At 45.5% G+C, this 18,705-nt stretch overlaps 1 protein-coding gene across 2 annotated transcripts in view; it reads right to left on the bottom strand.

Annotated features, from left to right (window-relative positions):
• The window catches only part of PRSS12 (serine protease 12), a 46,466-nt gene extending 37,212 nt beyond the window's left edge, over positions 1–9,254 (bottom strand). Inside the window, exon 1 of one of the 2 annotated variants that reach the window (XM_081021939.1) lies at positions 8,917–9,254. In XM_081021939.1, coding sequence (XP_080878065.1) covers positions 8,917–9,013 — 97 coding nt within the window. In that variant the 5' untranslated portion in view covers positions 9,014–9,254. Of the gene's footprint in view, positions 1–8,164; positions 8,610–8,916 lie in introns of those variants that run through there. The other variant, XM_081021940.1, reaches the window with a different exon arrangement.
• Between the last annotated feature and the right edge of the window lie 9,451 nt (positions 9,255–18,705).

Here is an 18,705-nt window from a genome sequence, read left to right as displayed (position 1 = left end):
CTGTACTCTTTTAAATTTGTTCAACGATTTCTGGATTAGAGAAAGAATAGGAAAAAAAATTCTACTTTGTTAGGTTTTTAGAAGATCAGCAAAGGTTTGTTTGACAGGCCTTTGAGACCAGACCACTGAGAGCCTAGAAATAGTTTTAGATACTGCTCTTGCTTTCACGATGAGCATATTCCTGTTGTTCTATTATTTTGTTATAAAGAATCTGTACATTTTATTGTTATTTTTAACAGGCTAATGTTAGCCACTTTCATTACCAAAACTTCAATATGAGATCGGAAAGTTACATAATTGCAGATAAATAAACAGAATTATTCCTCCAGAAAGAGTCATCTATCATTCATCCAGCAACTTCTAGCTTGAATGACACTATATTCCAGAATCCATTTTGTAACAGATCTAAAATTACATGCATTGACATTCCTAGATGATCTCAAGTGGAAAAACACTTACATTCTATTGTTATGTGCTGCACGGTAAATACATGAAGGTGAAAATTCCAGGCTGCAGGGGTTATTCTTTCTTATTCTGCCCTGGCCAGTTTGCATGACACATTAGACCATAATTAAAAATAAACTATGGTTAAATACAAACAAGCAGCATACTCGTGCATGCTGCTGAAAAGTCCCTGCTTTGCTCCTTGCTTTGGTGCAAGACAGAGGAAACAAACAAGAAGATGGTTTCATATTACATGTAAATCAGCAATCATACCGTAGTTTGTTTCCTTCACACATATCATGAGTGGCGAACAAACCACAACCATAATGTTGACACATAATGTGAAGTCATCCTCTGGGTTGCTTCCACCCTGCAACGCCATAGCATTCTAGAGTGAAGCAGAACATAAGAGGTGACCTTTGAGCCACATGTACTAGCATGCAGCTCATTAAGCCAGGAGTGGCTAACTTTTTGGGCCTTTGGTCAACCTCCAGGGCTGCATCATCAACATCATCATCTGTCACCCATCCTTCACCATAATGTACCAATGGCCGTGCCCGCTTCACACTCGTAGCTCTCACATTTATACAAGATAAACACAAGCAGACACAGTCACACACGACCCATGAGCTGTCCTGTGCTGATCAACTGAGCAGGAAGGATTACTGCTCTCTCTCCACTCATCAAATAATCAAATTGACGATGAGGTAGGGAGAAACTGATATCTCCATCAGGGCACTGGCCTCCACTCACCCCAGTACTGTGTTCACATTATTTTCTTTCCTTTTTGCTCCCACCAAAATTGGTGGTGCCTGGGGGTAGGCAGAGCATTCAGAAAAATTTGCTTGTGGGGCTGAATCGGGCCCCTAAACTGAGGGCTAGCCACCCATGCTTTAAACCATAGTTTATTTTTCATGTGATGTGTGGACCAGGCTATTATCTCCCAAGCATTCTAAGGAACAGTGTTCTCCCTTAATAGTAAATGTGTTGCAATCCATTTCTCCAAGAGCGGAGGTAAAAGGTATGACCTCTAGCCTTGTTTCTGACAAATCTTTACTAGTTTACCATAGATTATTAATCTGTAGTATATGCATATCTGTAGCAAAGATATACCCATCACAGCTGCCAACTAGCTACTGGGCTAAGTTGAAGGTGCTAGAAATGGTGCTTAAAGCCCTAAACTGCTTGGGACCAGCTTACCTAAAAGATCAACTCATCTCCAATATATTCATCCAATCCTACAGATGCCATCTTATGAATGGGTCCATTTCCCACTATGTCAAAATCAGACGTTTAGTGTAGCAGCACCTACCCATTGGAACTCCCGCCCGTTGTATATCAGAAAAGCATCATCTGTATGCCACTTTAGGTGTTTATTGAAGACTTTCCTCTTTCAACAAGCCTTCTAAGTAGAGATTGTTGTCCTAGTCAGTATCTGTATTGGATTTGAAATTTATCTTATTTATGCGATAGTTGTTGCATAATTGTTTTATATGTAATTGCTTTAACCATTTTATTTACACAGTGGTACCTTGGTTTAAGGGACGCGGGTGGTGCTGTGGATTAAACCACAGAGCCTAGGACGTGCCAATCAGAAGGTCAGTGGTTTGAATCCCCGTGACAGGGTGAGCTCCCGTTGCTCGGTCCCTGCTGCTGCCAACCTAGCAGTTGGAAAGCACATCAAAGTGCAAGTAGATAAATAGGTACCGCTCCGGCGGGAAGGTAAACAGCGTTTCCGTGCGCTACTCTGGTTCACCAGAAGTGGCTTAGTCATGCTGGCCACATGACCCGGAAGATGTACGCCGGCTCCCTCAGCCAATAAAGCGAGTTGAGCACCGCAACCCCAGAGTCGGTCACGACTGGACCTAATGGTCAGGCGTCCCTTTACCTTTTTACCTTGGTTTAAGACCCGCTTAGTTTATGAACAACTTGGATTAAGAACGCTGCAAACCCAGAAGTAGGTGTTTTGGTTTGTGAACTTTGCCTTGGAATAAGAACGTGTTTCGCTTCCTGTTGAGTGTGTTCCATTTGTAAACTGAGTCCCCCGCTGCTATGGGAAAGCACGCCTTGGTTTAAGAACGCATTGGTTTAAGATCAGACTTCCAGAACGAATTAAGTTTGTAAACCAAGCTACCACTGTATAATTGTTTTGTGTTTGTTTTTGTTGTATTGTACATCACTTTAAGATGACTCACAGGAAGAGGTTCATAAATGAAATTAAATAATAACTAAATAAATAATATAGAATATGTTCCAATTCAAAACCACATTCTTGCTTCCTAAAGTACCCTGAGAAATACCATGTTACTCTTCAAGAATATGTTCGAACATGGATCTATCCACATGTTTATATCAAGATGCATATGGAGAAGTGCTTCATGCTTCATGCTACAAGTCTGTTGTGGAAGGAAATGTTTACACCTAGCGTGACAGTGCTTACCACAAATAAATGTAATGCCATGGAACACAGCCAGACTGACGAAACACACAGCTGGTTTGCTCCTGATGGACTCTGAATAGTCTTGAAGAACTGGCTCACAGAGAAGCCGATGAAAAAGGCTCCATATGGAAATAAGCCTCAAGATGACTGTAGCAGTTATTTGTTCCAGTAGCTACCAAGGAACACTGTAATGTAAAAGAACTCATTTCCAACCCTCTCTCAGTGTCTCCCACTGAGATCCTCCCTCTGACATCAACAGGCATCTTTTTGGATAAGAAGCAACAAGCAAGTCTCAGCAAGCAGCTATGTCCTTGTTCTTCTCTGATGCTCTAAGTCCAAAAAGAAACCGGGTGCTGCGAGAGGAAAGATGAGTGAGCCTAGCTAGCAGAACTACTAGCTACAACAGTCACTCAGAAGCTTCTTATTAACTAAACGGAGCTTCATTCGTGGGTTTCTGTGTAAAATGGGGCTTGATCTAGCAAAACAAGAGTATGCAGTGGGTGCTGCAAGTGATATATAAGAACAGCACTACTGGATCAGGCCAGTAGCCTATCTAGTACAGCATCTTGTTCTCACAGTGACAAACCACATGCGCATGGAAAGCCCACAAGCCATTCCTGAATACAACAACACTCTCCTCTTGAGCAGTTTCCAGGAACTGGTATATAGAATGATACTGCCTCTGACTGTGAAGGCAAGTGAGGGAACATTCCTAGACAGGTTCAGGAGATTTGGCTGCAAAATATGAGCCTGGCCAACACACCTTCCCCACCTTTCTGTACTGCACTGTCAACATCAAAGTCAAACCAAGGTATGAGGGCAGGGCTGTAAATCTTACCTTGGATTTTACTTGTGGAGTGCAAGAGATTGGCCACCTCTGCTCTAAAGTAAACTGTAGCATGGAAATGTAGTTGCTGGTGACTGCAAGCTAAATTGCCCAGCCGTATCAACAAATCTCTCTCATCTTTAGTATCTCAAAAACTTTGTAAATGATTATGCTAAAGAAAGGCAAGGAGAACTTCAAATGGCATGGCATCTGTCAGATATATGAACAGTATATTATTACTAAAATGATAACAGTTTAACCTTAGTGGTGATGAAACCACATATATCAGTACATCTGTTGCACTATTCTGATAGATTCTTTTTATTAATATAATTTTTCACCCCATCGCCTGCTTATGAAACTACCTGGGAGACTTATTGAAAATGAGATCCAACTTAGTTTGACATTTACTGCAGTCAATACATTATACATCCAAAGGATTTGTATGTATTAATATACTTCACTACAAAAATTACATTTTCGTTAAAAATGGATAAATTTAGACATTGTCTCATACGTATTTTGAAAAATGAAGGTACACCTGTATATATGGAAGACATCATAGCTCCTGTATGTGATACAGATGAATAACCCTGCTGGATCACAAATTATGCAGCTGAGTTTCCCACATTTGGAGAAATCACTGGGATTAACAAATTTAAGGAGTTATCTACACTTACCTTTGCCCCCCTCTTTCCAGGCACACTTAAAAGGCCTGTGTCCAAGCATTTCATTTCATTGCCCTGGAGCTTTCCCCATGAAAACCTACCCTTTAGCACTCAATCGGAACAAGCATCAATTCAGGTTTTCCGTGGATTGCAGTTTGGTCCATTGAGCTTTAAAGAGCAAGTTTTCATGGGGAATGCTCCACAGCAAAAAAAAAGGGGGGGAGGGAGGCTGCTTGGACATGCAGCCTTAAAGCATGGACCCTGCCCAGAAAGGGTGGAGGAAAGGTTAGTTTGGATAAGCCCTTAGAGTGCAGTGGATGAGCCTCACCTTGGGAAAGCCACATTTGTGATCATGATTTGTCCCTTGCCAGGTACCGTAATTATGCTGTCCTCAATGCCAACTGTCAGAAACCATTGGAGGGAAGAGTTCTCTTGTGCTTGGGTTCTGTTTGCAGACTTCTCACGGGGCCAGCTAGATGCCTATGGGAACAGGATGCCAGTCTAGATAGGCCACTGGCCTGCTGTAGCAGGTCTTTCTTATGTACTTACGTGTTGTTACACCCTCTTTAGTGTGGACCCATAAAACAATTAAAGGGAGTGGAGAAAGAGAGAAGAAAGGCAGCGCTAACAGAAGAACCTTTTTATTTATCCTTTTATTTTTTCCCCAGCCTGCATATTTCCCTATGCTGAATCTTTTTTGGTTCAAGATCCGCAGGGTTAAAATGGATGCATGTTAGAGCTGTAAGTGGTGCTTACAACTGGGATGAGCATTTGGATGTGGTCCAAGAGTGATTCCACATAAGGGTGTACATTTGGATGTGCGTCTAGAGTGCACACCCCATTGAAAGCAATGTTGTGCAGATGAACGAAAAGATTCCTGCTTGAGCAGAGGAGCTCAAACTGGTTGTCAATGCAGAGGAAGAAAACCTGGCCTGTTGGGTGTAAATTCCTTCCCACTTTTCAGGCATACAAACTGCAAGGTTGGAGTCAGCCTTCCAGTTTAAATAATTCTGGAAGAAATTGGCTTGGAAAACACTCAGATCGCCTTTCCACTGGAACTTTAAACAACAGGAGACAATCTGTCATACACTTGAAGTTTACATGATCTGATTCCTGGGGGGACATTGGAGTCAGAGAGTGCTTGCCCTGTGGAATCAGGCAGACCCCTTGTTCCCTAACAACTTAAGTTGAATGTGCATAAGCAGCCTTCACTGTGTCCACCTGGGTTTGGAGAACAGGCAGGAGGAGGGTTAATTTATCCAAACCTTTTGGCAAATTCTCCTCAGTATGCAAGACTGCTGTCCAGCCTTCCCCCTCTCCCGGCTTTACAGTACTTACAGGGCATCACTGCATGGCATTGTCTGAAGGGACACGATGCAGCAGCCTAACCAAATCTGGCTCTGGTCAGTGTCTCAGTGGGAGATCACCTGGGAACCCTATTTGCATCAGCTTGAGTTCCACAATGGAAAGGTGAGTTATAAATGAAATAATAACCCGTGTAAAACTGAAGGGGATAGCTGGTAGCAGTCCGTTTGCATAAACACAAGTAACTAAGATTGAAACCCTATTCACACTTACATTGGCTTAAGTCCCATTGGACACTTCCACATAAACTTGTGGAATTGTACTGTAGAAAAGAATACCAACCAACACCCATATTTCACACATTACACAATATACTGCCCCCGCACAGATGATCACAACTAACAATCAGTCAATATAAAATACAGTAATGCAATCCAGTTATAGGGTTTGGTGCTTTTTTCTTTCTTTCCAAAAACTCACTAGCTAACACATACTTCACAGATGAGAGCTTAAGCAAGATATTGAAACAAGCATAAGAAGTAGTCAACAGTAAACATACCACTAGGGTATTGTATAACAAATGGCATCTTCAAAGCAGTATTGTAAATCACATAGAGACTATTAATATTAGGCGATTAATAAGTTTAATACTGTAATGAAAAGTCGTAAATGAAGTCACACAATCCAACAGCCAGTACACATCAATTAGTACAGGCGACATGTACATGAGCCAAACTTAAAGCACGTCATCAGAGGACACATAAATTCCAGTGGCCAATGCACAAAACACCAGGGCGGGTATCCTCCCAGCCCTGGGGCAACCAATATGCCTACATCCAGCAGTCACAATTTGAATTATCTGCAAGCTGCCTTAAAGGTTCTTTTTTTAATTCAAAGGTGGGATATAAATGTTTAAATAAATGCATACTGCGGGCCATACACACAACCCTCACAACACAAATCCATGTCCCCCAAAATACAGGAACTTTCAGTCTCCAGACATAATTTTTAAAAACAATATACATTGGAATCTATTCATCTGAATGCATTTCACCAGCCATTTAGAAATCCACATATCATTCAGAAAGAAACAATGCATTCTAATAGACTTTCAGCATTCGTCTTTAGCATCTCTCTCTCATACATAAATCGCAACAGCTGACACACATACACAACACTACACAGTACATGCTGGAATATAAACAGTTTCAAAAATCAACCAACACGTATTTCCCAACAACTAACCAGGGCAACAAGCACACAGAGACCTCAGCATCCAAGCAATCAACTTGCCTCAGCCCTTCTTCCAGAATTAACCTTGTCCCATTAGAGCAAGCTAACGAATACCAGCTCAGCAGTGCCCACCTGAACAATTGTTCTCATAGCCTGAAGGATGCAGGGCTATGCTTGGTAGCCAGAGAGCATCCGCCACAACAGACTCACAAACTTCCAAAGTTCCACAGGGATGAAAAAAGGGGTAGTCTTGTAGACTTATAACAACCCTATTCTCACACCAAAGATTATCACACAAAAGTTTACTACCCCACACTTTATGGCTTCACTATGCAGGTTTTGAACAATTTAAATAGCAGCAGCTGTGATGCTTTTGCATTGTTGTTCTCCTAACTATTGAGATTGGGGCAGATGTATAGAGAGGAAATCTACCTATTCCCCCACTGATGTCCTTGGGAGAAAAACCACTGCTCTGAGTCTGCAATTTGCTTTGGGCCAGGGGTGAGGGACCTCTCCAGCTGTTTCTGGAGCCCAACATCCATTTGTGCCAGTCAAGATTGCCATTGGTCAGGGATGATGACAACTGCAGTCCAGAAACATCTAGAGGCCTGCAGGATCCCCACCCTGGCTTGGGAGGGGGAATCCCACATTGGTGCCAATGGGAATCCCCACCCCACCCCAATTCAAATATTAGCTTTGAAGGAAGGTGGGTTTCTCTTCCCCCTCCTCACTCTGGCTACTTCCTTGCCTGCTGTTGAGTGCCCTTCTACACCTCAATCCTTCCCCTCCATCATTTACTATCTAGTTTGGCCCTGGAAACAAGGAAGATACAGTTGCAGTTATTGTATGAAACAGAAGGAGCCACTTGACTGTCTGGTTATAGGGAAAACAGAGGCAGTGTGGCGTAGGGGTTAGTGCCAGATAAGGACCCCAGAAATCTGGGTTTGAATCCCCGTTGTCATTGGGACAGCTTGGGACAGTAACACTTTCTCAGCCTAACTTATCTCCCAGGAATGTTGTGAGGAGGAGGGGGAGAATCATGTATACTACCTGGAGCTCCTTGAAGTACATACCTGTATTTAATCATCATCATCATCATCATCATACACTCCAAAAACGGGCGAGGGGAGAAAAATAGACGCAGGGAGAGGTAGCAGAATACAAAAGCAAATAGGTCCTTTGTTGGAGGGTCCCTTCTCGCTCTCCCTCCTGTCACCTGCCCCCCCCCCCCGCCTTCCTCTTCCTCACCTTGCCTGCAGTCACAGTAGCCCCAGTCGACCCTGCCGCGGCTGTTCCTGAAGAAGCACCAGGGCCTGCTCCTGCCGTCGGGGTTCCTGCAGAAGTTGCGCTGCCCTCGCAGCCCTCTGCCCTGAGGCGTCTTCTCCAGGAAGGTGGGCACGTCCGCCCAGGGCAGGCACTCGGCGCCGGACTCGGTGACGTTGACGAAGCGCCCGCCGCCTCGCGGGCAGCCGCCGGCGGGCTGGTGGTGCTGGAGCGGCAGAGGCGGCGGCGGCGGCGGGGAGCGCGCCTGAGGCGGCTGGCGGGCAGAGCCCCGCGGGGCGAAAGGGAGAGGCGAGCGAGCCGGCTCCGAAGCGCCCGGCTCAGCGAGCGTCCCCAGAGCCGCCACTGCCGCCGCCAGGAAGAGGCGCGCGAATGTCATGGTGCCAGTCGCGCTCGCTTTGGTCCATCGCCCCTCGGCTCTCGCGCCCTGGCTGAGGGGAAGGAGGGGCGGGGCCGCGCGGCGTCCCACTAATCCTCCCCCACCCCCCGGCGGGGGAGCGCGCGACTCCTTCCCCCCGCCCCACACGCTCCCGGCGCCCCGGCCCGGCTCGCGCCCACGGAGCTGCCTCAGAGCAAGCTGCCGTCGTCCACCCAAGGACACGGACGACGACGTGGTTAATAATAATAATAATAATTAGTTGCTTTTTAAGGTATTCGATTTAGACATAGTCGGAGTAAACCCACGGAAAGCAGTGAGACTTAAGTTAGTCGTGACTAACTTGATTTCAGGGGTTCTCCTCTGTGCATGATTAAGTCTGGATCCAACCCATCATCATCATCATCTGTATCTTCCCATTGGCATCCAAACGTAGTCATAGAGGGAACCCACGGGAATCAATAGGACTTGCTGGTCAGGGTTCAATTATCCCAGCTGGCTTCAAGGGGGTCTCCTTCAAGTCTGGATCCAACCATCGTCTCGCCATCGTTGTTCATATTTTGAATCCAGCCTTCCGTCATACTCGGGGTAAATCCGCGGAAATCAATGGGGCTTAAGCAAGTCATAACAAACCCATTGATTTCCAGGGGGGTCTCCTCTGAGAATGACGAAGGCTCGATCCAAGCCATTCGCATCGCCATCTGTGTAACGTGCGAGCTGCGGCTCAGCCCTGGCTCGTCACAGCGCGACTCTCGGCGTGTTTACTCAAACGTCAGCGCCACTGAGTCCAAGGGAATGCGCTCCCTGGTAAAGTGCGCTTAGGAGTTGCAACTCTTTCCCCCCACGGGAATGTTCTTTGCCGCCCACGACGACGCCCCTTCCCAGTCCCAGTTTGGAAGATTCACATATACCTTTCGCAGCTATACCAGCATCTGCAGAAATGCCACTGGTCAAGCGTTTTCCCCTCCTATGTTGGCAGGAAAGCTGCACCATTTGCATCTCTGCCTGTCCGGGAACTATTCAGGATCCTTTCTGGAGACAGGGCGAGTTGACAAGCCCATCTTCGGAGATGGATCGTCTTCCCAAAAAAGTCAGGCACATATGGAGAAGGGGGCTGTGATGATTACTGAAGGAGGGCAAGCGCTTTGCACGTGCACAAGAGACGGAGTACAGGACTGTATTCGGAGAGCCCTGATGTTGCCGGGCGAGGGAAACTAAGCCCTCGAGGCTCTTCTGGTTCCAGCTGAACCCTGAAAAATCACCAGGGCGCAGAGACCCGGAAGCGCAAAGAGATGAGAAGGGCAAACTCAGGCTGCGGGCAGAGCTGGAGAACAGCGGAGAAGCTCACAGTCTCCATCTGGGACAAAGCACCCAAAGTCGGGTTGGAGGTGGAGGGGAGATCTCGGCCACCCGGAGAGATTTCCGCGAGCCTGCCAAGGAATCGGGGCGCACCATGGCCCGCTGCGATCCGACGCAAAAGCATCGACACCAACCAGAAAGAAGAGCGAGGCGAGAGGCATCTGTTGGCAGTCGCGTCATCCTTATGCGGGGAAAAGTTGGGCAGGATAAGGCAAACAGGAGCCCCCCCCCCCCCCCCCCCCCGTGGACCAGAATTGAGAGAAACTGGGGAAAATTATTAGGGGAGGCGGTAGGTAGGGCCGCCGGTTTCCTTTCTGCAGCAGCTTTTCTTTCTATCCTTTTGCGCAAAACCAACCGGCCTCTACGCCCAAGTCCGCTAAACCGGCGCACGTGACGCGCGCTCCGTTACCTCCTGTCCTGCTTTGGAATGCGGGAATCCTGGCGCGCGCCTGCGCGTCCTGAACAAAACATCCCGGGAGCCAAGTCGGTTTAGCCAGGGGAGGGGGAGTGTCTGCTTGGCCTTTCCCTTTCTGTGCCTCGTGCCAGTTCCCAGAGATGTGCCAGTTTCCCAGTGACGCTCTCTTGAGCTTGTTGAAGAACGGCCTGGCCACGCTAGGAGGGTGTCCTGACCAAGTCTATGGGACCACACCACTGAAAACTGCTGACCACTCTTAGGACCACAAAGGAATCGGAGGGGCTGTCTAGTAAGAGAGGGCCAGCCTCCCTAGTTATTATTTAGACTTGTTGTTGTTGTTTAGTCGTTTAGTCGTGTCTGACTCTTCATGACCCCATGGACCAGAGCACGCCAGGCACTCCTGTCTTCCACTGCCTCCCGCAGTTTAGTCAAACTCATGCTGGTAGCTTCAAGAACACTATCCAAACATCTCATCCTCTGCCGTCCCCTTCTCCTTGTGCCCTCCATCTTTCCCAACATCAGGGTCTTTTCCAGGGAGTCTTCTCTTCTCATGAGGTGGCCAAAGTATTGGAGCCTCAGCTTCAGGATCTGTCCTTCCAGCGAACACTGAGGGCTGATTTCCTTAAGAATGGATAGGTTTGATCTTCTTGCAGTCCATGGGACTCTCAAGAGTCTCCTCCAGCACCAGAATTCAAAAGCATCAATTTGTTGGGTTGAAAATCACGACAGACGAGTGGTAGGTGTCATATGAGAGGCGTCTGCCGGGGCGAGCCCCGGGAACTCTCTTTTATTGAATATTACAAACATTGCCACAGGTGTGCTTGTGGCTGATTGGTTGATACAAACACAAAGCATCTTGTTGCTGATTGGTTAACATAGGTACAAGGCGGGAATTACATACAACCATTTATTACTGATAGATCAAAGGATGAGAAATGGAGCTGGAACTAGACAGGCATGAATCCTCCTAATTAAATTATAACTAAAGATTAATATAACATGACTAAAACAATTACTAATGATTGATCATAACATGAAAGAATATAATAATGAAGTTCCGTAGATGTGGTCAGCTATGCATTAAGAACAGACCATGTTGTTTTCTTCATGAACTTGAAATGAACTGAAGAGTGAGAGAATGTCTTGGTGTGTTTGGCTTGGTGTGTTCGGAACAGTATGTGCAGAAGCAGAAGCGAGACTTCCCAGAATGCAAGAGAAAAGAAGCAAGAGTTCTCATAGCAAGATTTCATAGCAAGACTTCCCACAATGCCACAGTTATGTGCAGTAAGAGAACTGCAGAAAGAAAACTTCCCTTCATCAATTCTTCGACCATCAGCCTTCTCTATGGTCCAGCTCTCACTTCCATACATCACTACTGGGAAAACCATAGCTTTAACTATACGGACCTTTGTTGGTAAGGTGATGTCTATGCTTTTAAAGATGCTGTCTAGGTTTGTCATTGCTTTTCTCCCAAGAAGCAGGTGTCTTTTAATTTTGTAGACTAACTTTCATTAAATTCACCAGAAAACCAACTGAAATAGTTAGAAATAAAAATTCCCAGAACATTTATTTTCTATCAAATGATTATAGATGGACAGATTCACAGACTACAGCAGGTTCCAAAACACCTACCACGTATGTACATATGCAAACATACATATACAGTACATGCACCTGTAAGTTTGGTTCACCTCATATCCTGAGTACTGAAAGCTGAATGGTGGTTTATGCAGAGCCACAATTTTATGTATAATGTTCAGCAGCTCAAATAAGGGGTATGATGAGGTGTCTGTCTTCTACTTGGGTTATAATTCCACCCCTGATCATACCATTAGACACATTAGATGGGAAATCCATTGGTGTCGGCAGAAACTGTAATGTATTTAGGATCACAGCATAAAAAGTTTTAGTCCCCCAAGCCACTTGCTCCACAGTAAATAAACAAAGACCCACTGGAGTTAATACGATTACACCATACAAAGCAGTTTCATGGTTTGTCTTTGTAATGTAATTCATTCCTATTCATACCTATGTCATTCAGTTTCTCTCTCCCTTTTTTCAGAGGCAATTCCAGATGCTTGCCTAGTTTTCAATTGCCCTGTTGTTTTTATGCCATTCTGTTTCATCTATGGGTGTGTTCCCCACATTCTAAGATTCTTACTTCAGATTCCACAATGCCTGACGATGCCTGGATCCAGGACAACTTTACCATGTGCTCATCTCCGTTTACTATCTTAGAGAAGCTTTAAATGTGCCATTTTTAACTGCTTTATAAAGTAGGCATTCACATTAAGCTTTCACAGCTGGCTTCTGTTCCTTCATAGGAAGTGGCTTCAACCCAATTACTGTCTATGACTAAATCCTATTGAAATCAATTGAATGTTAGTTGTTTCAGTGGGATTTGCAGCACAATCATTTATGTTAAATGGCACATGCTCCAAAGTAGTGCATGCATAGGATTGCAGCCTTACAGCAGAAGCCTATACATGTTTACTTAAAAGTAAGTGCCACTTTGTTCAATGGGGCATACTCCCTGGTAATTGTATACTGAATTTAAACTAGAGTCATGACTTTTTCAAATTTTGAGTATGAATGTATCAATTGTTTTCCTTGCCTCTAGAGCTGATTTGAATTTTTTAGTACCAACATGCCTTACAAATGAACTTTTAAAAGTATCCCACTGCAACTAACTAAATTGCTTCAGCCCCCCAAAATTATAGGGTGTACAACAATATTCAGCTTTGTGCAAATTTGTTTCCCATAAACATATCCAGATTGGTGGAGAACCCAGATTCACAGGCCAGCAATTTTTAGTTTCATTTGACCTGGCCATATGCCATCACTGTTTATAATGGAGATAAACTGCAAGCAGCCAACAGTTACTGCTTTCCTTCCAAGGTTAATGGTGCAGCTAGGTAACCTTAGTTTCTCTGAACTCAGTGGTCCTACAGGTGTTCTCCTTCTTAGATGGTCATGTATATTAATTCAAAATGTGCTGAGTTTTGTGGCTTTCTTGTTCATTTCTCTGAATGGACCCCTGGACCTCTGCCCTGATAGCACCATTGACCAAGGTTTCATCTGAAAAGAAAAACCTAAAATATTCTGCAGAAGCACCGCTGTGGAAAAAAAACCTACAACTTGCAGGCCTCTAGCTTCTTGCTTGATGCATCTAGCTTGGAAATAAATAGAGTTGTGTGTGTGACTATGCAGAAAGTATCCCTGTGGTTCTTGTCCCATCATTTCCATCACAGGATCATATGAATTTAGCGTGTTCATTTTAGGAGTTGTTGTTTTTTAAATCCTTTGTATAAACAGGCTAAAATTAAACTTGGGTCAGGCAGCACTCTTCTCTTTTCTGGGAAATATTTGTATATTTATAATAAAGCTAATGTGTCATACACACATAAATACACATAAACATGTAGGCATACACCACACTCACACAGAGGCAATGGATTTCTCCATCTCAATGCTGAGCTGAGCAAATTCCTAGTGCTGCAATGGGTCCTACTTTTCTAAGGTGCCCCTTGTAAAGTGGAGAAGAGGTGCCTGATTTTGTCACAGACTGGTGGGCCACCAGCAAACTAGATGCAGCCTGCTTGGGCCATGGGTTCTTCAACCTTGATAAATATGTTAAAAAACATGAGTGGGGCAGAAAGGATTGAACCATGCAGGATCAAAAGGGTTACATTCCACCTACCTCTCTTTCAACAGAGGTCATCCCTCAGAACAATCAAGGCTACATCAGATTGAAATGGATCTTGCATCTGAATTAGGGGTATCCAACAAGGTGTCTCCCAGACGTCATGGACAACTCCCATAATTCTGGACCAATGGCCATGCTGGTTGTGGCGTTGCAGGTTCAAGTCCAAAATATCTAGAGGGTACCATGTTAGCTTCCCCTGATCTAGATAATTAAGGACATCCAAGAGAAAATGGAGTTGGACAACAGCCACTCATTTGGACAGGTTGCCCACACTAGTGAGCAAATCTCATGGAATACAGTGGGACTTACTTCCAAGTAAACATTCATAGAATTGCAGTCCATGTGAATGATGGAAAGTAACATGATCATAACATTAGCAAGAGCAAGTATTAAAAGCTTTTCAGTAAATTATTTATTTGGGAAACTTTTAAAAAATATTTTATTAAACACAGATTGGCATGATCCCCTCACAAAAGAACTTTATATTAGAGCTAAGCATGGTGGGGTCTCTCGGGGCACTGCAAATAGCAGTTTCCTCTAATGTAAAGTTCAGTTCTTTTATAATTGAAATGTTCTTTTACGTAGAATAAAGAAAACCACTGTTTGCTTCATTACATTACTGAGTCTAAGCTAAAAGGATATTTGAAGACTTTACCATGCATTGAAACACATTGACAATTCTTTTATTAACGAGAAATTTAGAGTAAGTAATAGACACATTAGAAAATAATTGCTGAAAAGATCTGCTAATTATATATTCTGGGCAACATTCCAGAACGTCAAGAATGTAATTTGTCGCTCACCAAGAATATAATTTGGTGTTCAATAAGGATTGCAACAATGCATGAAGACAAAAGATTTGCTTTTTAAGAACCAAGACAAAGAAACTCTACTAAGAATAATAGATTTGAGTAGTATTCAAGTAGCTCTGTCTCCCACAGATACCAGTGAAATCCACATATTCAGCAAATAGTGCAAGCCTATACTTCAGATCTTCTGACTGAGAAGCTATACTATATTCACGTTGGGATTTTGCCTGGGCAATAATAATCTGGTCTTGTCCTATTCTCTGGCTCTGACCTTCAGACGTGGTTCCCACTCCTGTCTGATGTCTGCCTGTGGTTCAGCTCTGACACAGATGCAGTTATGTAAAAAGAAAGCACGCTGAAAATGGCACGAAGGCAACAGCTCATTCCCAGATTATCTGTTTACTGAGTGCTCATTCTGATTTGTCTGCAGGGAAGGATGTCATTCCCTCATGCAATTGTTATCTCACACTTTCCAGTGCATTTCCCTGTCACTTTCCTAACTGCAGATAGTCCTATGTTTTTGAAGAAACAGGTTTGTTGCTCCAGAGCACGAAATCCACTTTTATTGAGCAATGTATATTTGCCAGTGTGCAACTGAATCCCACCCAGAACAGTCTGGAAGCAGCCCTTGGATTCAAAGGGTTCACACTGACTCATTCGTTCAATCACACCTGCACCATGCATTTAAAGCACAAGGCTTCCCACAAAGGATCCTGGGAACTGTAGTTTGTTAAGGGTGCTTGGAAATATAACTCTGTGAGGAGTAAACTACAGTTCCCAGGAGTCTTTGGGGGAAGCCTTATGCTTTAAGTGTACTTTAAATACCGGTATATGGCATGGATCCCTACCAATACCCCTTTTTGCTAGAAAAAAATGATGGGAACTGCTGCAGTCTGGAGATGGGGCTCACCTAGTCCTCTCCATTGTGGTGTCTGCCATGTAGAATACTGATAATAAAAAGGTAACGGTAAAGGACCCCTGACAGTTAAGTTCAGTCGTAAACGACTCTGGGGTTGTGGCGCTCATCTCACTTTACTGGATGAGGGAGCCGGCGTTTGTCCGCAGACAGCTTCCGGGTCATGTGGCCAGCATGACTAAGCTGCTTCTGGTGAAACCAGAGCAGCACACAGAAATGCCGTTTACCTTCGCGCCGGAGGTACCTATTATCTACTTGCACTTTGACGTGCTTTCGAACTGCTAGGTTGGCAGGAGCAGGGACCGAATAACAGGAGCTCACCCTGTCGCGGGGATTCAAACCGCTGACCTTTTGATCAGCAAGCCCTAGGTTCAGTGGTTTAGACCACAGCGCCACCCACGTCCCTATGCTGAGATTAGGCAAGCACAAACTCAAGGGTGTTTTTGCTACCAAATGAAGACATACTTGTTCCCCCAGGCTTGCCCTGACCTTTATTATTATTACCAGCCACTGTGATAGTTTTAGTGAATTTATTATTATTATTATTGTTGGTGGTGTTGTTAGATTCATTATGTTTTATTACTGTATGTAGCATTTTGGTATTTCTCTACCAGTGTAGAAATACTTAAATGAATAAATGAATAACTGGAACCTTTTTCACCCCTGGTATTTTTTTTTTTTTTTAATGAAATACCAACTCCTTGTTAGTAATAGTGATACTAAGGCATTTCTGATATTTCCTGCAGCAATTTTTAAGGCATCTTTTAGGAAACCCGATAGCAATTCAGATACAAAATGTAAAAGGGGGATTAAATATCTCCCAGGGCACTGCAACGGCCCGGAGGAATATAAGAATTAATTTAGCAGTAATCTGTGCCTGGATATGAAACGGCTTCTCGGATATTCTATTAATCATGGTTTTGTCAAGTTACTATATTACCGAGGTCAAGAAAGACTATACATTGGTTCCAAAATATGTATTTGAGTATTCAGGTGCAACTATTTGAAACACAGTCTCTTTCCTGTGAGCCGTAACATAAGTAAGTCAATACAAATCAGTAGTGGGCAAACAAGATCGTATATATTAATAAGTAATAACAAAGAGCAATGTGGAAAATATTTCTATCCAAGCTCAGACAAGAGACATAAATGTGTGTCCTAAATGAACTGTGAAAAGAACGAATTTTGTTAAATACTGTATCTGATTCACTATGGCTAATACATTCTGCTGAATTAAATGCCTTGTTATTGCCTGATATGTAGGAACACACTTCAAGTCCTTTGGAGGCAGAAGAGGACTTTGAAAGTGCAAATGGAGCTGGGAACCTCTGCATTGTTTCATCAGCACCTGTGTTGGATATATGTGTTGGATATATATGTTATGTCCATACCTGAGGAGGTGGTAAGGGCAGGGCCTGAACTCAAAACATCTGAGTACAGGGCAATCTTTTCAGGAAAGTTGCTTCTACTTCAAATGAGTAGTGGGCCTGAACTCAAGGGAAAACATAAAGGTGTCATCTCATGTTAAATGTGAGGGTTTTTAAAAATTATTTTTAAAAACAGTTACAGTGGTGCCTCGCAAGACGAAATTAATTCGTTCCGCAAGTTTTTTCTTCTTGCGAGTTTTTCGTCTTGCGAAGCACGGTTTCCCATAGGAATGCATTGAAAATCAATTAATGCGTTCCTAGGGAAACCGCTTGCCAGGCTGGCGGTGCGGAGAAGGGCTTTTCTCCCCACCGCAAGCCTTCAGGACAGGTACGGGAACAGAGGGGAAGGCGCGCAGCGCTTTCCCTCTGTTCCCGGGGCTTGCGTGGGAGGAGGGTTTTTCCTCCCCACCGCCAACATTCAGAACAGCATTCTGAATGTTGGCGGTGGGAAGGAAAACCCTCCTCCCACCCCAAGTCTTCAGGAAAGCCATCCGAAGCTGGGCGGCGGGAGAAGGTGTCCCCCCCCCGCCCGGCATCGGAGCTTCGTTCCGATGCCGGGCGGCGGGAGGAGGCGTTCCCCCCCCGCCCGGCATCGGAGCTTCGTTCCAATGCCGGGCGGCGGGAGGAGGCATCCCCCCCCGCCCGGCATCGGAGCTTCGTTCCGATGCCGGGCGGCGGGAGGAGGCGTCCCCCCCCGCCCGGCATCGGAGCTTCGTTCCGATGCCGGGCGGCGGGAGGAGGCGTTCCCCCCCCGCCCGGCATCGGAGCTTCGTTCCGATGCCGGGCGGCGGGAGGAGGCGTCCCCCCCCGCCCGGCATCGGAGCTTCGTTCCGATGCCGGGCGGCGGGAGGAGGCGTCCCCCCCGCCCGGCATCGGAGCTTCGTTCCGATGCCGGGCGGCGGGAGGAGGCGTCCCCCCCCGCCCGGCATCGGAGCTTCGTTCCGATGCCGGGCGGCGGGAGGAGGCGTTCCCCCCCCGCCCGGCATCGGAGCTTCGTTCCGATGCCGGGCGGCGGGAGGAGGCGTTCCCCCCCCGGCATCGGAGCTTCGTTCCGATGCCGGGCGGCGGGAGGAGGCGTTCCCCCCCGCCCGGCATCGGAGATTCGTTCCGAAGCCGGGCGGCGGGAGGAGGTCCGAGGACAGTGGGGAAGACGCGCTGCGCTTCCCCGCTGTCCCGGAGATTTCCCTATGGGCTGTCGTCTTGCGAAGCAAGCCCATAGGGAAATTCGTTTTGCGAAGCGCCTCCAAAACGGAAAACCCTTTCGTCTAGCGGGTTTTCCGTCTTGCGAGGCGTTCGTCTTGCGGGGTACCACTGTATTATGCCTGAAGCTGGCAAGGCAATAAAAATAAAAAATAAAACAGCCTCTCACTTTCCAACCTGGCTTGTTCAAACTGTCAGCGCATCAGCTGCAGGCTGGTGGATCTGCTGTTCCATGTTTCTGCTGTTTAAGGATTGTTTATCAAGAAGAAGAATCTCCTTACATAGACCATCCTTGAAGGT

Source organism: Podarcis pityusensis, assembly GCF_964106645.2.
Source record: "Podarcis pityusensis genome assembly, chromosome: 9".
In the NCBI taxonomy this organism is placed as follows: domain Eukaryota; kingdom Metazoa; phylum Chordata; class Lepidosauria; order Squamata; family Lacertidae; genus Podarcis; species Podarcis pityusensis.
The sequence above is the reverse complement of the archived record's forward strand: the minus strand, read 5'-3'. Positions and strand labels throughout refer to the sequence as shown.